This window comes from Myripristis murdjan, chromosome 17, assembly GCF_902150065.1.
Source record: "Myripristis murdjan chromosome 17, fMyrMur1.1, whole genome shotgun sequence".
Lineage (NCBI taxonomy): Eukaryota > Metazoa > Chordata > Actinopteri > Holocentriformes > Holocentridae > Myripristis > Myripristis murdjan.
Genome location: NC_043996.1, coordinates 20,770,837 through 20,792,758, shown reverse-complemented (window position 1 = coordinate 20,792,758; position 21,922 = coordinate 20,770,837). Strand labels below are relative to the sequence as shown.

Below are 21,922 nucleotides of genomic sequence, written 5' to 3'. Positions count from 1 at the left end.
TGTACAACAGACATCACTCTACTCAGTCCATACTAGATCCATCAGATGCGAATGTTAACAAATGAAAGCACTGTTGCCTGTCCTCTCATACTGAGTGGCTTAGTATGCTGTAGATACTAATATTTGTGTTGTTTTTGTGCACGCACATACCCGGAATGTCATGTTGACACTACCACCAATGCACATCAGCAGGGCTGACAGGGCTGAGCAGTTGGTGAAAGTGTCTTGCTGTGCCCTTCCCTGACCTAAGCATGCCATTTCCTGCCAAGGTCATTCTCAGGAGAAATCAAACCACAAGGCATGTGGACGAGCCCCGAGGTGGATCCCAAGCTGAAATAGAGTTGACTCTGGCTCCTGCCTGTTGTCCACCTTGTCACTTTTCATATGACCTCGGTGCAAGCCATCCCACTCTTTTGCAAAGCCCCTTGTCCACCACAGCACAGGCACCAGGATGTGACACTATAGCAGGAAATGATGACTTGGCACTTCTCCCCATGTTTGGATTGCATAGGCATAACTGCACATGACTGGGTTTAGCTATCTGTGACACTCTATCCCTCAACAGTGGAGCAGAGTGCCAACACTGTGGAAATGTGGCAGTGTCTCTCTGTCAAAACGTACCAACACATGTTAACCCCTTAAAACCCTGTTAACCCTCAATATCGCACCCAGCTGGCACAAATATAACACACCCAGATGTTTTAGCTGGATTTCATAGGTTTAATACCCAGATGAGGGAATAATATGGCATTGAAATGCATCTCTGCTCACGTCTATTGCTCAGGGCAACATAGAGAGAAGGCTTTGATGGAGCTTGAAGGGGGAGGAGGAGGAGGATTTTGTGGAGGATCCAAAGTGGCTAATGTGGAGACCCATTCTAATTGAGTCAAAGCCTCCTCGGGGCCTGTCTTAATTGGGCTGAGCCGTAGAAGTGAGAATGTATCATTACTCAGAGACAGATAGGGTCTCTCTGCACCCTACCCTGTTCTGTTCCCATTCAGATAGATGGCAGCTTCACACACTGCCTGAAGTAGTGGCTCGAAAACCTCATCAAACCAAAGATTAACCTCTCCAGTGATATCCTGTGATAGTATGATTTTTTTTTTTTTTAATTGGAGAGACTTTGCACCGGGGTGCCTGATGATTTTAGTGTCTTAAAGCTGAATTCAGGATACCCCTGTTGTAATAGTCCAGTACAGAATGAAGTTTGCATAAAACTGACACCATCATAAAGCAAGTTAGATTTGATCTATAGCACATAATTGTATGTGTAGTATTATGCTGTTCTGTTTTATGATTTTCTCTGAGAGTAGGCTACAGTGCTGTCTGATAGTGATAAGCAAGTCTTTGTAAAAAAAAAATGCATGCTCTCCAACAAGATATGTCATAGAAGTACATTGGAAGGAACACCCAGTCCCAATATCACTGTAGTAAAGGGTGCACACCCTAGATCTGCAAGATGATACTGTAGTTAAACACCCATGCAGGCCTCTCTGCTCAGTGTCCCATCATACTGTTTACGCAGCTGGTCAGTTCCTTTCACAGACTCCAGATCAGTGTGGGACAGTTTGAGACAGCCTCAGCTGTTGAGAGGGGATGACCCCGCTGCAGATGCCCAGTCAGCACACAAAGAAGGCAACTCACAGTGTCAGCTTGAAGAGAAGAGACTTGTGTGACTAAAAGATAAAACTCTGCAGAGGCGCCGTGTGTGTGTGTGTGTGTGTGAGAGAGAGAGAGAGAGAGAGAGAGAGAGAGAGAGAGAATGTGTTGCATGCTTGGTTCTGATAAGTGCTGTTTTTTTTTTTTTTTTTAAATTGGGAGGAGTGAACATAGTATGGGGTGTCTGACCTTTGGCTGGGGTTTAGAGTTGTTTTTAGGATTGGGTGCTGGAATGCATGTTCTAGGAGAGAGGGCAGGTGGCCAATACGTATCCTCTGTCTTCCATTTCACTATTTAAATCACTACTGGTGACAGAGACATTTAGTAATATGGTTCATCATTAAGTATCAAAAAGCAGGCAATGAATGAATGGAGAGATTCAAAGAAACACAAGAGGGTATTTGTTACCTCATGCCTTACCTTTGTTTGCAGGACAACACAAGTGCTGTCACTATAGCTGGGCGATATAGCAACATTATATCAGTGTCATAATATGAACCTAGATACCATCTGGGACTCTGGATATTGTAATATCATGATATGGCTTGAGTGTTGTCATTGATTTTGTCTTTGTCTTGGTTTTAAAAGCTCCATGGAGAGGGGTTTAATTTTCTGAACATATTTGATTATTCTAGCTCTTCAGTCATTTGCTTCTCAAAAACCTCTTTCCTGAGTTTAAATATCTCATGACAGCATCAATTATCATCCCCACCAAGTTGTCACAATACCACCGATGTGAGCCCTAGCTGTCACCCAACTTGTTCTGCATGTATTATTTTAATTTCTCATCAATGGTGCACAGTGTAGTCCCAATGCTGTAATGGTATGACAGTAATCTGAAACATGACCACGCCTAGGTGAATGAAAACTAACACTTATTAAATAAGATAGGCATAATGGAGTATATTTCCCCACAGCAGAAACTGCATTGGAATGTTGGTAATGTGTGGCATAGATGCATCTGCCTTGTCTCACTCGCACTCACCCTCATTCCTACAGTGCTGTCATTCTTCTCTCTAAACCTCACCTACCCCATCACTGAATGTATCCCCAATCCAGGGATGAGGTAATGGTGTTAAAACTTGCACTTGAAATTGGAAAGAGAGTGATAAGCAGGGTGATGGTCTTGTTGCTAGGCAGTAACTATGCAGTAGTCTCTCTACGTGCCTTCCACCCTCTCCTTACAATTGCATTCAAGCGTCTCTCCTTAGCCCTCTCCCTAGCCCATTATTTCCTCACATTCCCTCCCTATTCTCACCATTTCTTATCTCTCTATTATATTGTTGCTACTTACATTTTGTCCTTCTCCTATGAATTCCTCCTAGTTTTTTTCCCCTCACACCCCCACTACAGCTTTCGGTTCCTCTCCTTCCTCCTCAGCTCCCTTCCCTCTCCTTCTTTCTTCCCCTCCCTCCCTTCTTTGAACCCCCTACCACCCTTATGTAGTTCAACGAGTGCAGTGGTTTGCAGCTGTAGTTGAAGGCATCTTTATTGAGGCTAATGAGACTCACCGGCACAGGGTCACTACTGGTATAGTAAGTGAGGCATTTTAGACAGGCCGACCAAAACCCCAGGGGTTTCACTGTGTGGCTCCTGGCCATTCATTTGTTGTATGTAACGGTCTGGCACACACCTATGGTGTCACAAGTAGATCCTTTGTACTCTGACTGTTGGCTAATAGATTAATATGCGCCTTTCCAACTGTCTGCTCAACACAGTGACTTCTATTCAGTTACTCCAAATGTGCAAGACAATAGCAAATGAACAGCCAACAGAAAGCACAGGGGCATTGTAGACTGTGAGTTTGGCTCATGACAAGCCACTTTTTGCAGCAATTTCTGCTTTACTGTAGATGTAACTTTCCATATTTCTTTGCTTGTGCTGACAGCAATTTGGATGTGCATTAATAATTGCATATGAGTTGAGTTAGAGAAAGAGCTGGTTGATAATACACGCCTTTTGGCATATGCTTTCAAATAAAGTGTGTTGTTAACACATCAAGTGAATACATTTTTATTTTGGTAACTAAAATCAAACAGGCAGCAGTATTGCCATGTTCTGCCCATTGAGCAGCACACAATGCTACTACCAAACTATCACGTCTTAGATGTAGCTACTTTGTCACATGCATGTGCCTCGGAAAAGCTGATTTATTGCTAATTTTACAACAGTGGTCAACTGTCTACCCGCAGATTTCTGTTCTGCACAGTCATCAAATTGTTATGCAGCCGTGGAGTCCCAGTCCTGACACAAACGCACCGTCAGAGTTTCACTTCATTTAAGATATGCCGGTTTGTCACAATCTTAGAGGATGGCAGCTTCATTTTTTAGACGCTCTAACCCTTGTTTCACATGATGGAATTGCGCAACAAGAACTTGTTTGCCTCCCTCCATCTGTCTCTTTCTCTGCTGACATCGATACTGAAACCATGAATGAGTGGCATGCCTGGATCATGTGATGGCTGGGTGGCTCATGGTAATCCTGGAGCGTTCCGTCCTGAACAACAGGTCACTATGGTAGAGGTTATAAGAGGTTAGGGCCACTCAGAGCTATATATGAGCAACCAAGACTGTGCAATTCAAGCTGAGGCATTTCCAGTTAGGTGCCACATGAAATAAGTGTAATTTGTCTTGATTAAATGTTTACAGTGGTAAATGTTGACCTATAGATGAGGCAGTCCAGAGTCAAGGGTGTTGATTTGCCTCCCCATGTGTTATACACCTGTTGTGAGACCACCACAGCCCTGTCTGCCCTTCCCTGCCTGCCTTATGTTGCCACAGACAGCTGAAAGGCAGAAGTAGCTGTGCAGACCCCTCTTCTCTCAAATTGATCTCTTTGTCGACTCAGGATCAGTTACCTTTAACATGGATGCCTAAGGGGTAATGCTTATGCTGGTCACGTAGGTTAGGGTAGCTTTTTTTTTTTTATTTTATTTCCACAAGCAGTGCTTTAGGAAAGTCTGCACTTCATGTATTGATCCGCTGAGGGTTAAATTTACTGCTGCAGCTTCCCACATTTACTGCTTGCGCTGTATACGGTGCTTTCCGTGTATTTGTCATTTTACTTGACTTTGCCGTGGGGAAAAACCTGGACATGCTTGACTCATGCAAATTAGATGAGCACACACACAGACCGACAGCATTGTTTGTATTCCGGGAATCCCTTTGCTGCTGGTGAGGAGAGGTTCTGTCACAGACAAGAGGATGGGGGCATAAGAGAGTGAGGAAAGGAGAGGCTATAATACAGCATCATAACACACAGTAGAGGAGTATTGAACTATAGTTGTACTGAATAGGAATGCCTTCAGTAATACAGTACAATTTCCACCCCTGTACATCCACTGGTTCGGTTCCTGTGGGTAGCATTTTGTTTTAGCTTAGCATAAAGACTTGAAGCCTATGGGAGTCATTAGCCTGGCTCCATCAAAGTGAAAAAATAAACTGTACAGCAACTCTGAAGCTGTGCCATTTACACAATGTATCCTGTGTATTTGAAATACACATGATACAAGTCTTGGAATTTTTTAAAGAAAAAAAAAAGAATTAGAGTAGTTTCAGGAGAAGTTAGATGGTGGAACTGTAACCACTGAACACAGTTATTCTTCCGCCTACTGCAGTGACGCACACACCACTGAGGGTAAAGTTAGATCCAGCACAAATTAACTTCTCCTAAAACAACTCTTGTTCTTTTTTTTTTTTTTTTTTTGTTCCAATACTTGAATTTTATTACAGAGGTGAAAATGGTATCACACATTTTGTCTCAATCTTGGTAAGTTGAAAACATGGTATTTTACCCAAAATGTTGGCGTACACCCTTAAGGTTGTGATGACTTGCAGAGGAAAATAAGTTTTTTCACAACTTTGAGATACTGTTGTGAGGCATATGCAGGTGTAACTACAAAAACAAAACAAAACTAAACATAATGTTGCCTTTAATTAGTTGTAAAACTCACGGAGTTCTAAATTGACGCAAGTCATTTTGTTACTAACTGTCAATATATTTGATAGTGGAGGAAAATGTTTCTAATCCCACATTTTGACTTTGTGTTTTGAGCCTCTGCATACATCACATTTTGAGTCTGTCCAGACTAAAGCATCACATTGTTAGCAGATGGTTTGAAAGACAGGGTATTGTTTGTTCCAGCTAACGTAGTAAATAGTTACGACAGCATTTAAATTTTATATTAAAGCTGCACTGAGCAGAAATGCCAAGGGTTGTTTTTAAGTGACGAAGTTTAGATTCAACTAACAAGAAATGTGCAGCATGCACATAGTTTTGATGGTTCAGTCTGCATGGCTCTCATTAGCAAACTCTGCCTAATAAATTCTGTGCTTATTCCATTTTTTTGTCCATTGAGGGTCTTCACTTAACTCAACCCTCAGCATTTTTGGCATAATGCACATGAAAATCTGTCAACAGATGCACCAGTTAAAGGCAAACTGTTGAGCCTTAATAACATTAAGTTATTATAATTAATAATTTATCAGTGAGCTACTGCTTTACATTGTAAGGACCTGAATGCTTTTAACAGACAGGTAATCAGTGATGAGACACCTTTAAAAATTGGAAAATATTGACCCAGCATTGCACGTTTGCATCCCAACAAGCATTTCTGATGTTTCCTCTACCTTGATCTGATTATGAGTTTAACAAATGAACATTGAGTGCAGTTTTCCATAAAATACTGTCAGAGTTAATTTGTTTTGAGAACGATAAAAACCTCATCACCCAGTTAGACAAAGAATTTTTGCGTATAAAACCAGTGGAATGTGACAGTCAATGAATACAAATGTCTAGACATGCTTAGAAAATAGTGATAGTGCTTTGTTAAAAAAAAAATAATAATAATAATCTGGAACTCAAGCATTAACATCTTTTCATTCTGTCTCTGCAGTGGGGTCTGGTATGTGACTCAGCATGGAAGGTCCACATTGCAAAGTTCTCCCTTTTGGTGGGCTCCATCTTCGGATATCTGGTGTTTGGAGTCCTGGCTGACTGGTAAGACTGTACATTGAGTTTCCATAGTTACCAAATGACTGTCTTTGGGCGCTAAGGAGGATAAAATAACTAATCAACATATTATCCCACATTTTACAAAGTCTAAAATCTAATTTCTGCCGTCTTCCTTCTGTAGGTTTGGCCGCCATCCAGTGCTGATCATCTCAGTGCTGTTCATGCTGGTATTTGGTCTGACTGTGGCCTTCTCTGTCAACGTTCCCATGTTCAGCACCCTGCGCTTTTTTGAGGGCTTCTGCTTGGCAGGGATCACCCTCTCTCTCTATGTCCTCAGTAAGTCTTGCCCTGCACTGGCTGTCAGTGATACAGAGATACAGTGAAAGTGTCCATAATGACGTTGTTGCCCATTAGAAGCCGAGAAATTTGATTCCAAGCCCCTGAAGTTGCATTTGTACACCTTGAAAGTTTGTTCTTAGCATGGCTCATGTTCGTGTATGCTCCCCTGCGGGTTGCGGTGTTTGTTTTTAATGTAGGCACTAAACAGTAGCTCATGAGGAATGGCAAAGGCCATTACAGCGCAGCAATCCAGGAAAAGTGGGCCTATTACATGGCACATTAGCAGAATATGCTCACCTTTAAGGCAGGTTATCGTGGTTTGTTTTGGACTTGGCTCCGTTTCTAGGAGGAAACAGCAGCTCTTGCTGGCGCACAGCAAGTTCAAAGTTGTAAGGAGCAGTTAGCCTTAGTTTCCCCTTAGTTTTGTTGTCACTCACAATCAGATATACTTGATCAAAGGGTGATTTCACTTTAATTATTCTCTCTTGCCTAGGGAAGCATTTAACTAACAGAGGCTTTAAAGAGAAGCAGTTGTGTTGCAGTGACCTACTAACTGTTATTACACGTAATGACATTTTTGATATATACTCCTCGCTACCAAGCAACTGACAGCATCTATATCCTTGAAGTGAAGTTTTATTTTGGTTTAAGTGGACCAGCTAAAGTCTTTTCATGATATTTTACCCTCATTGCTTACAGTCAATAGCCTGATAAAAGACAGAGGTGAGGAGAGGTGTTTGATAAACTGCTTTTACTGTAGTCTTCACCCATAACTGCAGTCACTGTCTATACAGTCCATAATGTTCATGGAGATGAATCCCCTCTGTTGATTGTGGCCTTCTCTCGCTTCAGTAAAGCTTGAATGAGTGATAATCTGCCCTATGGAAATGCTGTGCTGGCTGCAAGGAGGAGCGGGAGAGAGAATGGGAGAGAAAAGGAGAGGACATTTGGTAGTGTCCGATAATTGGCCTTCCAGTTGATGCGCATTCTGGTCTTGTGATGGATCCTTAAAAGCCTCTTTGGCTGCAGTAATTGACCGGTGCAGAGGGAGGTTGCAAAAGTGAGGAGAAGGGAGGAGGGGAAGGGAGAGAGCAAGGGCGAGATGACAAAGGAGGGGGCCCTTCATGTCCTTGTCATTCTAATTTACTCCACACTGTATCCTTTGAAAAGCTTCGCTGAACTCCCTAAATAGATAGTGGACAGTTTGGTCCACCACCAGGACAAGGGAGAGGAGGCGGGACAGCAGAGACGAGGACCAAAGGGTTTGAATGGACTTGTACAGTGGGGTGCCTTATTGATTTTTAATGAACTTGACATTGGCATGCATTCTGCTCTCATCAGGCTACAGTTTATAATTGAATAGATTATGATACACTTTGGGCTTAGGAGTTCATAGTATACCTGTCTGTATTGTATGATCTTTTCATATGAGGAATGTGGGGTATGTGCGTGTGGAGGGGTTGCAGGAGCTCCAAATCATCATTCATCATGCGTTCATAGTGCAGCGACCAGAGCCATATGTTAGACTTAGACTTAGACTTAGACTTCTTTTATTGTCATTGCACAAAAAAACACAGCAGTGAGATTTTGGCAACGAAATGTCGTTGCTTGGCTTCCGGATTACAGCAGAGATGGAATTGTGGGACCGTTTAAATATATATAAATAAATATATGTTCTTCCGCATAAGGATATAAGGACTGAATTGCATGGACATGTACGAAAAGGACACAATATTTGAATTTAGTAGACCATTCCTACAGGGGCAAAGCTACAGTGTAGCAGAAGTACATGCCAAAAATAAGATGCAACTGTGTGTTCTACAACAGACCCAATTATCCTAGGTTTAGACTATGGAGCAGAGAATTATGCTTTCTCTCCCTAAGACCCCATCTCCCCTTCATTATTTCTTTCTCGTTATTCTGGCTGTCATTTTTACCCACTTTTGTTCTCTCCTACCCCCTCTTCCAATTTCTACTTTGTACGGCGACATCTGCCTCTCCTTTTTTCCTGTCTTGCTCTTTTGTTCTCTGCCCGGTTTCTCCAGTTGTTGCCTTTGCCATCTTAGTGATTGCAGAGCAAATATGGATTTTGAGGAGTGCCACTCTAAATCATTCAGCCTGCCAACTTCTCAGGTAGCAGTCATAAAAGCCAATCGTCACACCATGGGCTTGTCCTGCAATAAGCAGAATACATGTTCTACCTGCTGTTAAATAAATATACCAAGCAGAAAGAAAGAAACAATAACACAGATTATATATATATATATACATATTTTGCCATGTAAGCTGTTACCTTCTTTCCATAAGAACCAGTGTCCTAATATATGAAACTATTTGCTATACTGCTGCTGCCCCTATTTCCAATTATATGTTATGGTTACTGTCACATGATATTTTCCCTTCAACCATTCTGTATTGACAAAACTACACTAATGCTGGTCAAAGTTCAACTATTGTATATATCGTTCAATACCACAGGCACTATCACACAGTCAGTAAAGTTGCAGCACATGCTGCCTAGAAATTCCTGTTTGTGACGTTTATTGCAATGGCATGAAAATTGAAGTTGGTCCCATGCTTACACAAAACTGCATCCATTATACTGCATCCATTATGGCCATGAGATATGGATGTGTCACTTCCTGTTTTGCATTAAAATGTAAATTAGTAAATGCAGCATTCTCGCGCTTGCCTTTATCAGTGGCATTCCCCTGTGTTTGCCTTGTGTTTACAGACTCAGTTTCAATCCCAGCAATAGTCCTCTGTCCTGTCAAAGAGGCCTTGAGAATGTGTGTCACCTAACCTTTACCTGGTCATTGATTGTGAGTTGCTCTGCGTAACAGCAACTGTCTAAAATGTACATGTAATACAGCTGAACACTGGTGCTCCCTGTCATATGATGTTTTCACATTTAACATCTGAAGCATGTAGACCACATGACCTTCTTTTGTGGTTTGCTTTGGTTGACTCTGCCTAGAATGGAAAGTCAGGGCCAAATCCCAACTTCAGCTGTGTTTGTATTGGAGACATTACACTAATCCCCTATTCTCATCAGCCCATTACCATGTGCAATTAAGTCTCAGTGTGCATATCTGGAGAGCTTGGCTGCATTCCATAATCTTAATCTAGAGGTGAACATCACAGAAATTAGAAATACAATCATTTTTTTTCCCTCTTTGGTTGCACATAAAGTTTGACAAATCCTAATGAATAACAGGATACAGTGAATACAAGAGAACAACCCACTTCACCCAGTATCCTGTCTCCTACACCAGTTGCCTCAGATGTGGGGCCTTGGGACCTTCAGAGGTCCTTGAGCAACATGGTTTTTTCCCCCCCTTTTTTTTATTAACTTCACCAGCCATTGTAAAGTATTGTGCAATAAAAGAATCTATGAGAGGAGAGGACGAAAAGGCCATTTTTATACCTGTCTACCCACACAATGAAAAGGTATGCAATTCAGCGCTAAATCATAAATCAAAAAGTCTTCTCAGACGGGGGCACGTGCCATAGAATAGTGGTTTGTGGGCTAAATCGTGTCTACATGGGGGGGGGCCTTGGCATGAAAAAGTGGCGGACACCCTGCCTGAAGCCACTGTGCCCTGCGCTGGAGGCACGGAGGACAGCAAGCAGGCAATCCATTCCGTTATGAGGACGAACGAGCCACTTGTGCAATTTGTGCGCTGCCACTGTCCGTTCCGCTAGGATGGCCTGTCGGATTCAGGCCCACTGCGGTGGCAAACATTGATGATGTGAGGCGACACCAAATACAGCTCCTGATGCTAACTGCTGCACACAGAGAGGGAAATGCAAAGAGAAGTGTTTTTTTTTTTTCTTTTTCAGTGGGTGGGAGGATCAGGGAGCAGTATGGGGAGGAAAAAGGAAAGGACAGTAATGTGGGGAGGAAAGTGGAAACTACATCTGTGCTGGTTAAAGGAAGACTTCTTTTTACCTCTGATTTAGTGATATTCCTGCAGCCATTCTTTAGAGTGCTGGACCGTGGTGCAGGGTGATACAAATGGACCACCTCTGCATGTTAAAGTGTTGCTGTGTGTTAATGCTCAGCCCTCTTATGTAAAACTGTCCAGACCAACATGTCCTCTCTCCAACCCATTGATCTTTGTTGGCTATTAAACATAACGGAAGAATAGCAGAGAGCCGATAGCTATGGAGTCATCTGATGCACTGCAGCTATTTATACCCCCCCCCCCGTTCCATCAGTGTGTGTTAGCGTTTTTAGCTCTGTAGCACCAGACAAGGTCCCAGCGCTTATAGCTCAGGGTTGGTGCTGCTAGCCTGTGCATTTTTACAGTAAGCACACACACACACATTCACTCACTGTGTGTACCCCAACCCCACCCCAAGCACACAAACATAAACACACACAGCACATTGGCCAGCTGAGTCATGCTGGCTGGCGGCGCTGGATGTTTATGTGAGGTTGTTGTGATCGGTTTGAGGTGAGGTTTTTGTATTCTGGGGCAGTGGGCTAGCGCTTACTTTTTACGCTTGTTACCTTACGCATCAGCATCAACTGTTGGGGCTGACGTGTGGCTTCCCCACAACAGAGAGGCCATTATAGTATTTTCTCCCAAGTATTTATTTATGCCAAATGTTAGTTTAGAAAGATACAGAGGTCATGTTGTAAGAGTACACATGCCTGATCTAAGTGAAAAGAGTTCTCTGTGTCAAAATATTTGATAAGCAAGTGTCCATGTGAGTGTTTCAAAACTGATGATTTTCAACTGTTTCATGTCTTAGAAACAATGGATAAAAGGAGGTGGTCAAGAACTGTCATGGAATGAAAGACAGGATATTTAATTTGAAGTGTAATACACCCTAATATTGAAATCGGCTTACCAGCAGTAAAGCACAAACAGCTGGTTCCTTTCCACCTCTGAGTCACAGAGGGCCTGCCTCTACTCGTCATGGGTGTGTATGAAATGTGCCTTGGAGAGAAAAAGAGAGCAGGAGACAGACAGACAGACAGACAGACAGAGAGAGAGACCACATGTTTCCATCATACGGTCCCCTGTCATGTATCACAAAGGACTTTTCTCTCAATAACCTTTGACACACATTCGCAATGACTCAGAGTGCATGCATTGCTCTCAGTGTGATGATCCAGAAGGAAAACATGTTATTGTCGATGGAGGATGCTGTCAGGCACACTCATGCTGATGCTTTTGTTGAAATAACCAGCTCACTGTTGGTTGATACATAACTTACATTATTGTTATATTGTATCCTTTACTTATTAAAATGATAAGGTCGCCTTTTCAAGTTTGGTGTTTCCCTTCACTGGAAATGTGTCCCATGGGCACACAATAAAACTACAATAAAAACCGTTTTTTATATAATTAAGTTTTACTTTCCATTTAGATTTTATTTTCCAGGGCAGATAAAGAAAAAATGATTTTCCTCCGATTAAAAATCCCCGATAACCTCACTCTATAGACCAAATATGATAATATCCCGTACGGCATGGATAAACCAGGGTAAATAATCTCAGTGTGGTCCCTGTTTGTCCAGGAGCCTGTTTAGCAGCCAAGTCCACCTAAAACCAATAGTGAAACCCAAATGTTCCCATCGAATGAGTTTTGTATTTATTGCAGATATTGCAGCGAGAGATGACATATGCAAGGTGCTCACTAAAGTGTATTTATTCTGTGGGTAGGGTATGTGCTCACTCCCTTTGTACATACACCACTACTGGTTTGGTGCGGTTAGAGAAAGAGTACGTACAGAGGCAGGCTCACAGAACTTGAACTGTTTGCCGTCGTCATTTGGCGCGTCCAGAAGAAAATGGCGATTACGGTTAGTTGCTATGGTGACAGTGCTTGTCAGTAGGGCCGTAAAGTGTGCCACACTGGCTAGAGAACTGAGAAGATAGGTTGTGCCTTGGCTGCTGGGTAAAAGCACTAATCAGAGCTATTAGTTGCCGTCTATTAGAATATGGAAGTTAGCCAGGTACAATTGATTTGAATAGGAAAGTCTGTTCTACCCCAATTCATATTCTTAAGTTTTAAGTGATAGATGGTGTAAAATCATACAGTGGTAAAAGTATACATATGATGCAGTGCTTTATTTCTTGTGTTTCTTTACATCATGCAGTCATTTTAATCCCTTCATTTGACCTGCCTTCCACACAGCCATATGTTCTGCCTTGTTTCCTTCCTTTTGAGACTGAAGTAAAGCCGATCCGTTCAGACAGGATTTGGGCTGGCACCGTACATGTCATTTGCAGCACTGTGCTTATGCTGTGCTTTGCCAAGTTCGCCTGGCCTGGCCTGGCCCAGCCTGGCCCGGCCTGGCCTGCCCTCTTCATGGCTGTGTGGGACCGGATCTGTTGCCGGTAATGAGGTGCTTTCTCACAGCGGTGCCCTCCTCTTACCACAGGCGTTAATCTGGCTGCAGAGAGATGAGGGTGACTTGAGATCAGAGAGAGGAGGGATATGTGCATGTGTGTGTTTTTTGTGTGTGTATCTATGTGTGGGTGTGCGTCTCTGTCGTGTACAAATGACTTTGTTTGTGTCCATGTCAGATTCCTGTTTGTTTGAGCTGTGTTTCAGGCAGGTTGCTTTGTTTGCCCACTTGTCTCTTTATTTTGTCCGGCTGTTTGTATTCAAATCGATTGTTTGTTCTTGTCTGTGATGGATGTCTGTCAGTCCAGACTGACGACTTGAGTAGCACATACGAGAACTGGACTCGAGAGAGAAGCTTTTCATTTCCCATCACATGGCTATGGCTCCCTCAGGACCGGCCAGGACAGGCGTCTCAGCACTGCACAAGTATTGCCCGGGATCAGAAGGCCCTTAGTCGGAAGACCTAGGCTTTGTGAAATGAAAATGGAAAGGAATGTCTTTCTGAATGTTAAGCCTCATAAGCGTTCAGTCCAACCTGTGATGAAATCCACCCGTTGCAGTATCAGAGAGCGTGAGTGGGACGTTGACTCTGTGTTGCAAGAGTTGAATCCTCTCTTTCCCGTCAAACCATGCTCTGATAAATGGGTTAAGGTGCAGACTATTTTGTTCCCCCTCTGAGCAGGGTTAAAGTTCAGTGTGCAGTGTGTGTATTCTTGGTTGCTCAGCAAATTTGCTCCCTATCTGTCTCCCTAACACATTAACTTACATGTATACATCTGTTTTTTTCCGCCCACTGCTAGTTTGTGGTACGCCAACTGGGTTTCCTGACTGCCAGGTTCTGGTTTCCCTAGAGAGGGGATCATTTATCCCTGGATAAGGGGTGGGTCCCTTATCATTAGGGGCACAGATCCTTGGGTTTTTTGACTTTGGCAATTTAGTTTGATTCAGTAGTTGGTGATGTAACACATGCATTTTAAATTTTGTAATTTTAGGTTGCCTTTTAAAACCCTGGCCAGGAACAGCAGATGAAAACAAGCCTCTCTGACTCACTTACAGTTTAACTGTTCATTAGTGTGTATTCTCCAGTTTTTCTCTTTTTTATAAACAACTCAATTTTATTTGAGTTTGCAAACTGCTATTTGTCTCAACGATGCTTTTAGGCAAGTTTTTATAGCCATTAAATAAACACATGCAGGAATGAGAGACTATCCTTTTTCTTCTAAAATGTGAAATGATTCAGACAAAATAATTAATTAAACAGTGTTTATTCAAATAATGACATTGACAAAAAAGGCGTAATTCATGGCATTCTGATACATCAACACAACCACAGATGTTTTTTTATGAGAAATGTCAATGAATGCATTCAAAACACTTTGTATCGATTAAAGCCAAAGTCAGAGTGATTGATTCTATTTGTTTTGGCAGAATTCAATATATGAATCACTACACCTCTACTTGTTATTCATGTGAGAGGCCTTGCATGACATAACCACATGCTATCTCACTCCGCAAATGCCTGAGTGAAGTCCAGTGTTTTGCCAAATCAGCAGGGACAACCTTTGCACTTTTTCTTTGTCTTCTGATCATGAGAGTAAAATGGAATGAAAACCGTCTTTGAGAAGTTCTGCGGTCAGTCTGATGAGTCTGTTTTGGTTGAGGAGCATGAGGGACTTTGTTGTTTGTTTGTTCATCAGTCACTGTGTTCTTAGTTGAGGCCGATGATTGCTTGGTTTTGTGTTGATCTCTGTGTCTTAGTCTTTACACGGCGCACAGATTCACTCATACAATCAAACATTGTCAAATGAAAGAGAGAAGAAAATTGTCTCCTGGCAGTATTTTGCACATAATTTGATTGCTGACAATCTCAGCCATACATACAGTGGATCAAAGGATCAGTGTGCCTGTGGCTATTTGGCCTTCTTTGTTATGCAAGATAAAGGGCTAATCAATGAATATGACCTCACCTCACTCCACAGTAGAAGAAACCCTTCCCAGCATGGCCTAGAGCACCGAGAATTAGTGAGGAAGAATGTGACACACAAACCCAGTGGCCAGGATCAGGGGGTGAAATCATGGCATGGGGCCATGAGGAGCTCATGTGACCATGAAAGGTCATGGCATTAGCTGTTGGGTACAGGGAATGGCCCCACTGAGGGCCCCTAGTGATCAACCCAGTTGTTTCACTGTAAAACAATGGGCCTTCTTGACTGAACACTGTGTACTGCTAGTGAACTACTGTGCTCTGTACCAGAGGGTGAGAATCACATACTTGTTTTGCCAAAGTCAGCAAACCAGCCAAAGCTTCTTTGCGGATTATAGTGATTACTAATTGGCTATTGGCTCATTGCTTTATTATGTCATTCTCTCATCCAGTGTGTATGTGACCAAATATATCTAAGGGTGCTTTGTCACTTTTTCATTAACACGTATGTGTCACTCCTTTCGTCACCCCACGAGCTGTGGGTTAGCACTTTTGGTGAGCGCCTTGTGAGCGGCATCAGCTTAGTTGGGGTTAGATTTTTGTCAGTGGGACCCAGGCTGGAGCAGGGCATTGTGGGAATGCTGATCTAGTGGGATGTGGAGGATTAGGGTCAGCAGGAGTAAGGAGCTCAGGAGGCCTCCCTTCCTTTCCACAAATTTCTGTTTCTTATTCTGCAGCTCCATCTATAGAACATGGCTTATATCTACAATACATATGTACACTGGGTGGTGTACAGAATGCTTTTGTTTGCGTGGCTACTGTAGACATAAAAGTTAGTAGTAGTAAGTATATGTGGTATGCATTGTTATATGTGCATGCATGCATGTCATTTTGATACAGCTCATCACCGGTCATATTCTGAGGTCACGGTGCATGGGCCTGTTGAGTGCTCATGACATTTGATACATAACTTAACAATTACAACCCCATGCAGGCCATAACCAGTGAACCGTGACTTTTCTCTCAATGGCACACAGAAAAGGAGATTTGAGGTTAGTTAGTTCAAACTCAGCAGGTCCTGCACCCATCGCCCTGCTCTGTGCTCATTGGCTTTGTCATTCCAGCTGCGATAGTGTCTGTGAACAGAGAGCATTATTCATGTCCTCAGGAGGGGGCAAGTCCTAATTGAAATTCCAGGCTTTTCCTCAGGAATGAAGCTAGGCCGCCGGCACCCACTGTATTATGCTGGCCCTGTCACCTTCAAAGGCCCATCTGGAGACTGTCCGCGTGCCAGAGCCACAGAAAAGACTCACTGGAAAGAAACTGAAAGTGATGTGTGAGATAAAGGGATGAATGGAAGACCGGAGAGTGAGGCACTACGAGAATGCAGTGTTACAGTAGTATTCATTTTTTTTGTGATTTGATGTCAGTCCTTGCTCTATACTGCACAGTCTAAAGGGCTGAACTGTCTGTGGTTGCTGGCTGCCAGCGTGGTGTGCATGCTAATGACTCGGTGAATGAATCAGTGCCATTCTGATAGAGGAGAAATGAGTACAAGGAACCTCTTTCTAGTTGGGTCTCACAGCAGCCTACTGTCTTGGTGCACAGAAAAACAACTGTGGATGCTGACTTATCTCCTACATTGCATATGTCTTAAGTTAAATGTAAAGTTCTGAAAGCGTGCAACATCTGTTACTACAACTTTTTTTTTCTTCTATGCGCCCCATTAACTAAAGCAGCAACAGCTTAAGTGGTATAGTTGGATGCCCTAAGTGTAAATTCATATGAGGTTATCCTCTGGGCTAACAAAGTCACAGTATTAGTCATAAAGTATATTTGCCTCGTATTACTTCAGTGTTGCACCACAACAAGGTAAATCTCACTTCAGGATGATGTGTTTGCTGTCGCGATCAATGCTCTGGCATGTCTCTGTCACCTAGCCAAAGGCACAGTCGTGTTTATACGGTTGGCTCATCAAGTATGTCCTGTTTCTGTCAGCGTGAGGAAACATCCGATCACACTCTAGATCTGATGCTCTGTGTAAATCTGTATTGCCACTTTCACTTAACTAGGAGAACTTTTAACTGCTAGTGTGTTTTCCATGCAGAATCATACTGGGGTTTTTTTCCACTTATATAGACATTTTGTTCGTTGTCACAGGTAGAATTGTGCACTGGAAGAAAACCCTAATGACTCATGCACGCTCTTTTTGTGTTCTTTTCTTCTGCCAGGGATCGAGCTGTGTCTGCCAGGATGGCGTTTTTCCATGACCATGGTGGCCAGTTTCGTGGTGTTGGGTGGTCAGCTGCTGATGCCCGGGGTGGCATACCTGTGTCGTGACTGGCAGGTCCTCCAGGCTGTCATCATCTGCCCCCTGCTGCTAATGCTTTCCTACATCTGGTAAGGGAGAGACACAAGCAACTGCTGCACCTTGGCACAGACCTTTTTTTTTATGTTGGTTTTCATTATTGAAGGTTAAAAGCTGAGTTTCAGAGTTATCCTTTGAAATCTCCCCAAATGTCCTCTGTGTGATGCCAGCTCTAGATGTGCTAGACAGTAAGCATACAGTGTTTTATGGTCCAGTTTAAACTGTGTAAAGCCAAACATGCTTTCACAGGTTTTGCAGTGGTTTACCAGTGATATACCGTGAGGAATAAGAGAAAGTCATGCATTCAAGGACATTTTCCAGCAGTGTATTCCCAGCTGAATTAGATTTAATGTCTTATCGTTAACTCATTTCCAATGACCTCTACTGTGACTTCGACTTCAGTCCCTTTTGCTAAGGCTCAGCCAATAAATACTCATGCATTCACCTCCATTTATCCTGCCATGACACACAGTACACTACAGCACTGCAGCTGATGTGGACACAGCCAGCAGAGGAAAATCCTAGAATTTAGATTCATCATACAGTATCACAGAGCCTGGCTTTGCTTCCATGGCACACCTGAACAACAAAGGGGTTTCCATTCAGAGACAATCAAAAGGACTTTAAAGCCCTAATCTCTGATGACGCAACAATATTGCTCATATAATGCACTTCAATCAGTAGGGGGGACAAATAACAGAATTTATTTATACACAAAGAGGGAGATTTCCGCATTGGAAGAGAGGATGATGTAGTGAGAATTGAGCTAGTCTCCACTAATGTCTGTGATTAAAAAGGAAGACCCGTTTTATTATGACTTGGGGTTCATTTCTTATTAAAAAGGAAGTCTTCTGTCGTCTTGGCAGGATCTTCCCAGAGTCGCTGCGGTGGCTGCTGGCCACTCAGCAATACTGCCGCTCCAAGTGGATCATGGGACACATTGCAAAGAAAAACAAGGTGAACACGGAACTGGATGCAGATCAGGTCCTCATAGGTAATGGATTCACACTCACTTTCACACTTATTAGTAATTTTACTTCTTAGATAACCATGTGCCCCACTATTGTTTGATGAAAAGTCATTTTACATGCTTTATTAGGGCTTGTTGTGTACCATCCCAAGTTCCCTAACAAAAAAAAAAAAAAGTATGACAGTATGACAATGTCACAACCATTTCCTGTCAAGTAACCATACTAACAGGCCGTTCCTGAGATAGCAGTTGGTGCTAGAAATACACTATGGCACTCTGGGAGTTTCATTATTCTCAATCTTACCTTGGGTGTATGGACAAGACGTGACACTTGGTGTGCAGACAGCAGATGGATACAGATCAGCCATGCTGGCCCAGGGTTTGCTGCCCGGGTCCATGTTGTTATCAAAAGCCATAGAAGATTGACTCTGTTTTAAGTCCTACCAGTTTTAACGGCACCGTTTACTTTAGCACACGTTCGCCTTTCAGTCGCGCAGTTATCAAGATACCCGAAAAAAGCAGTCCTTCTGCAGGCAAAAGAATTAAAGAGAAACCGCTCAATGTGAAATTGACTCCTCTTTCTGTAGAACTCAGAGGCATCCCAGTGCTGATGCAGCATTAGGGAATGCACATTGCCACAGACATTAATTTATCCTCTCCTGCTTTTACAGTAACCAGCTGTCCCAAAGTTTTACAGTAGTAATTCATGCATTCAAGCACTTGGCTTTGCATACCGCATTTGGATACTGAGTGCACCAACTTATGACTAATCTGCTCATCCTTTAAATTGCTGAGTCGTTGAGGAACTTTAACAAAAATTGGAGGCATGGCAGGGTTGTTACTTGGCCAGAGGATCACTGGAAAGTCTTAGTGATACAGCCAAAGTTAGACATGAAGCGGCAGTGTAGTATGATGTCACATGCCTGTGTCAACATGAACATACACAACCAGAAGCTGAGGTTTGATCCTGTGGCAACCCACAGTCTGATACCAAAACATCTGCTGTGTTTCATGTCCTATATCATCGTCAGTTCTGGGGCGTTGTTCTCAGAATGTGTTTCTTCTTCACTCGTCCACCTTTCTCCCCACACCAGTTATCCTGGATGCTGCCATACCTGTCTCAGATAGCAGGAGATTAGTCACATGGAATCAAATGTGCTTGGATAATTCATTAAAAATACATGAGGAAATTCTGTGGTTGCAAGTGTCCTTGTCTGACTCTTTAGAGAACCGCTGAAGGTGTGTGCCTTGCCTTCAGCTCCCCACCGTTTACATGCTGATTTTGAGGTCCTCTCTCTCCAGAACTGCAGAGGGCTCTTCAAAAAAAGCCCAAAAAGACGTGCATCGTGAAAATGGTCAGGACGCGGAACCTGTGGAAGAACATCGTCGTCCTCTGCGTCAACTCGTAAGTGTCTCTGTGCTGTTGCGTGTGTGCTTTTATGGATTATGCATTATAGGTGCTTACGTCTGTTGGAAGACCTAAAAACAAAGAGAAAAAAGGGAGTGTGTGTGTGTGTGTGGCAAGGCAGTGCAAGTCAGATACAGCCATTTTGTGCAGTCAAGATGCCACCGTTGACCTGCAGGCTCGATACAGCATTGATCAGCGGCCCTCATCGCTTTTGTCCAGCTGTCTGTCTTTCTATATTTGTGTCGCTCTCTCTGTTTATCTCAAGTGCGAGCGCGCCTCTCCGCTATCCTAGACCTCATCTTCAGCTAAGTCAGATGCGGCTTTGGCTCTGCTTCAGTGCATGGTGTCCCTGACTCTCTAACTCGGCATGAATTTTACATGAGCTGTGTCCTTATGAAACAGTAGACAACCAGAAGAGTGTGCTGGAGTGTGTGGCTGTTTGTTTTTTTGTTTGTGGATTGTTTATGTTCGTACATGCTTGCTTACGTGTGCATTTCTGAGATAAGTTGAAATGAAAGAAAAAGCAGTAAACCTAGAATTTCCCCCTTTTCCGTCAACTCCCCCTTCCTATCCATCTTTTTTCCCACTTTGCTTGGATGCACTCTCTGATCTTGTTTATCTCCTGCCCTGGCATATCCTACTTTGTTCCTTTCTTCTCCTTTTCCTGTTCTCTTTTCTCTGTTTCTCCCCTACATACTCCATGACCTCCCTGCGTTTTTGCCTCTTCCCTGATTTTTTTTTTCTCTTCTCTCCTCTACCTCAACCCATCCCCCTGTTTATGTCCCTTTTCCAGGCTAACAGGCTATGGGATCCACCATTGCTTCGCCCGCAGCATGATGGACCCTCAGGGCCAGGAAACCACCATGTTCCATAACTTTTATGCTGACTATTACACCATGGCGGGCATCGCTGTTGCGTCCTGCATGGCGCTGTGCCCTGCAGTGAGTTTGATGGGGCGGCGGGGTGGCCTTCTCATGTTCATGATCATCACTGCCCTGGCGTCACTGCTGCAGCTCGGCCTGCTCAACTGTGAGTACTTCATGAGCAAGCAAAACATAAATGCCCCCACTCACGCTCACATGCACATGTATACAGAATCCACTCAGTTGTGCCTGATTAAATAGAAGGCTTTGATCAATATTAGGTTTTGGAAGGATGATACCAATTCTGATATCTTTGCAGTGAAGCTTCCAGCAGCTTATTTTTTTTGTGCTGATTATTCAATTTGGAAAAAGCCTCCGAACCTCTCCACTGAAACCCATACTAATGAATTTGTTTCAGGGTTTGCAGCTATTTAAGGTGGTGTGACTTGTGGGTAATGTCAGGGCTTTCTGTGAAGAAACATAGCTGGAAAAATTGAAAGAATTACGCTGCAAAATAATCTTCAAAATAAAAACTGCGGGTCAAACACCAACATGACACCAACGTCACATGCAGAGCAGAGCAGGTGGACCCAAATGCACGAGACCAGGAGGGTATCCCAGAAACTAGAATTAGTGAGCCAGACAACTGTGGAAAAGATTATGTTGTATCCTTGCATTAGTGATTTGAATCTGTAAAACAAAGGCTGAATGTTTGGTTTAGGATAATGACACAAACTGACAGCACTGAACTGAACAAAGGGACTTTAAAACAAGCTGAACTAATCAGGAAATGGGAAACAGGTGGGTTGACCAGGGAACATGCAGCAAGTTGATTGGCTGGGAGAGGGCAAGTGAACAGGTCACACAAGGAGAGGGCCAAGGTGACAGCTGCAGGGCAGGTGTGCAGGGGGAAAACAGGCCGGGCAGGGCGACAGCCAAGAATACAAGGCTGCATGAGGGACACACAGAGCAGGGAAGCAATCAAAAATATCAAGAAACAAGAAGAAAACAGAAATTTCACAAAGTCCAAATAGGAGCATGATACATCCATAATTCTAAGAATGATTTGCCT

At 43.1% G+C, this 21,922-nt stretch overlaps 1 protein-coding gene across 1 annotated transcript in view; it reads left to right on the top strand.

The window, feature by feature from the left end:
* LOC115374689 (solute carrier family 22 member 23-like) overlaps window positions 1-21,922 on the top strand; it is a 32,450-nt gene that overhangs the window by 2,788 nt on the left and 7,740 nt on the right. Inside the window, exons 2-7 of the mRNA XM_030073739.1 lie at window positions 6,555-6,658; window positions 6,795-6,949; window positions 17,473-17,641; window positions 18,476-18,603; window positions 19,882-19,984; window positions 20,781-21,016. Of these exons, the coding sequence (XP_029929599.1) occupies window positions 6,555-6,658; window positions 6,795-6,949; window positions 17,473-17,641; window positions 18,476-18,603; window positions 19,882-19,984; window positions 20,781-21,016 (895 nt within the window). The remainder of the gene's footprint in view (window positions 1-6,554; window positions 6,659-6,794; window positions 6,950-17,472; window positions 17,642-18,475; window positions 18,604-19,881; window positions 19,985-20,780; window positions 21,017-21,922) is intronic.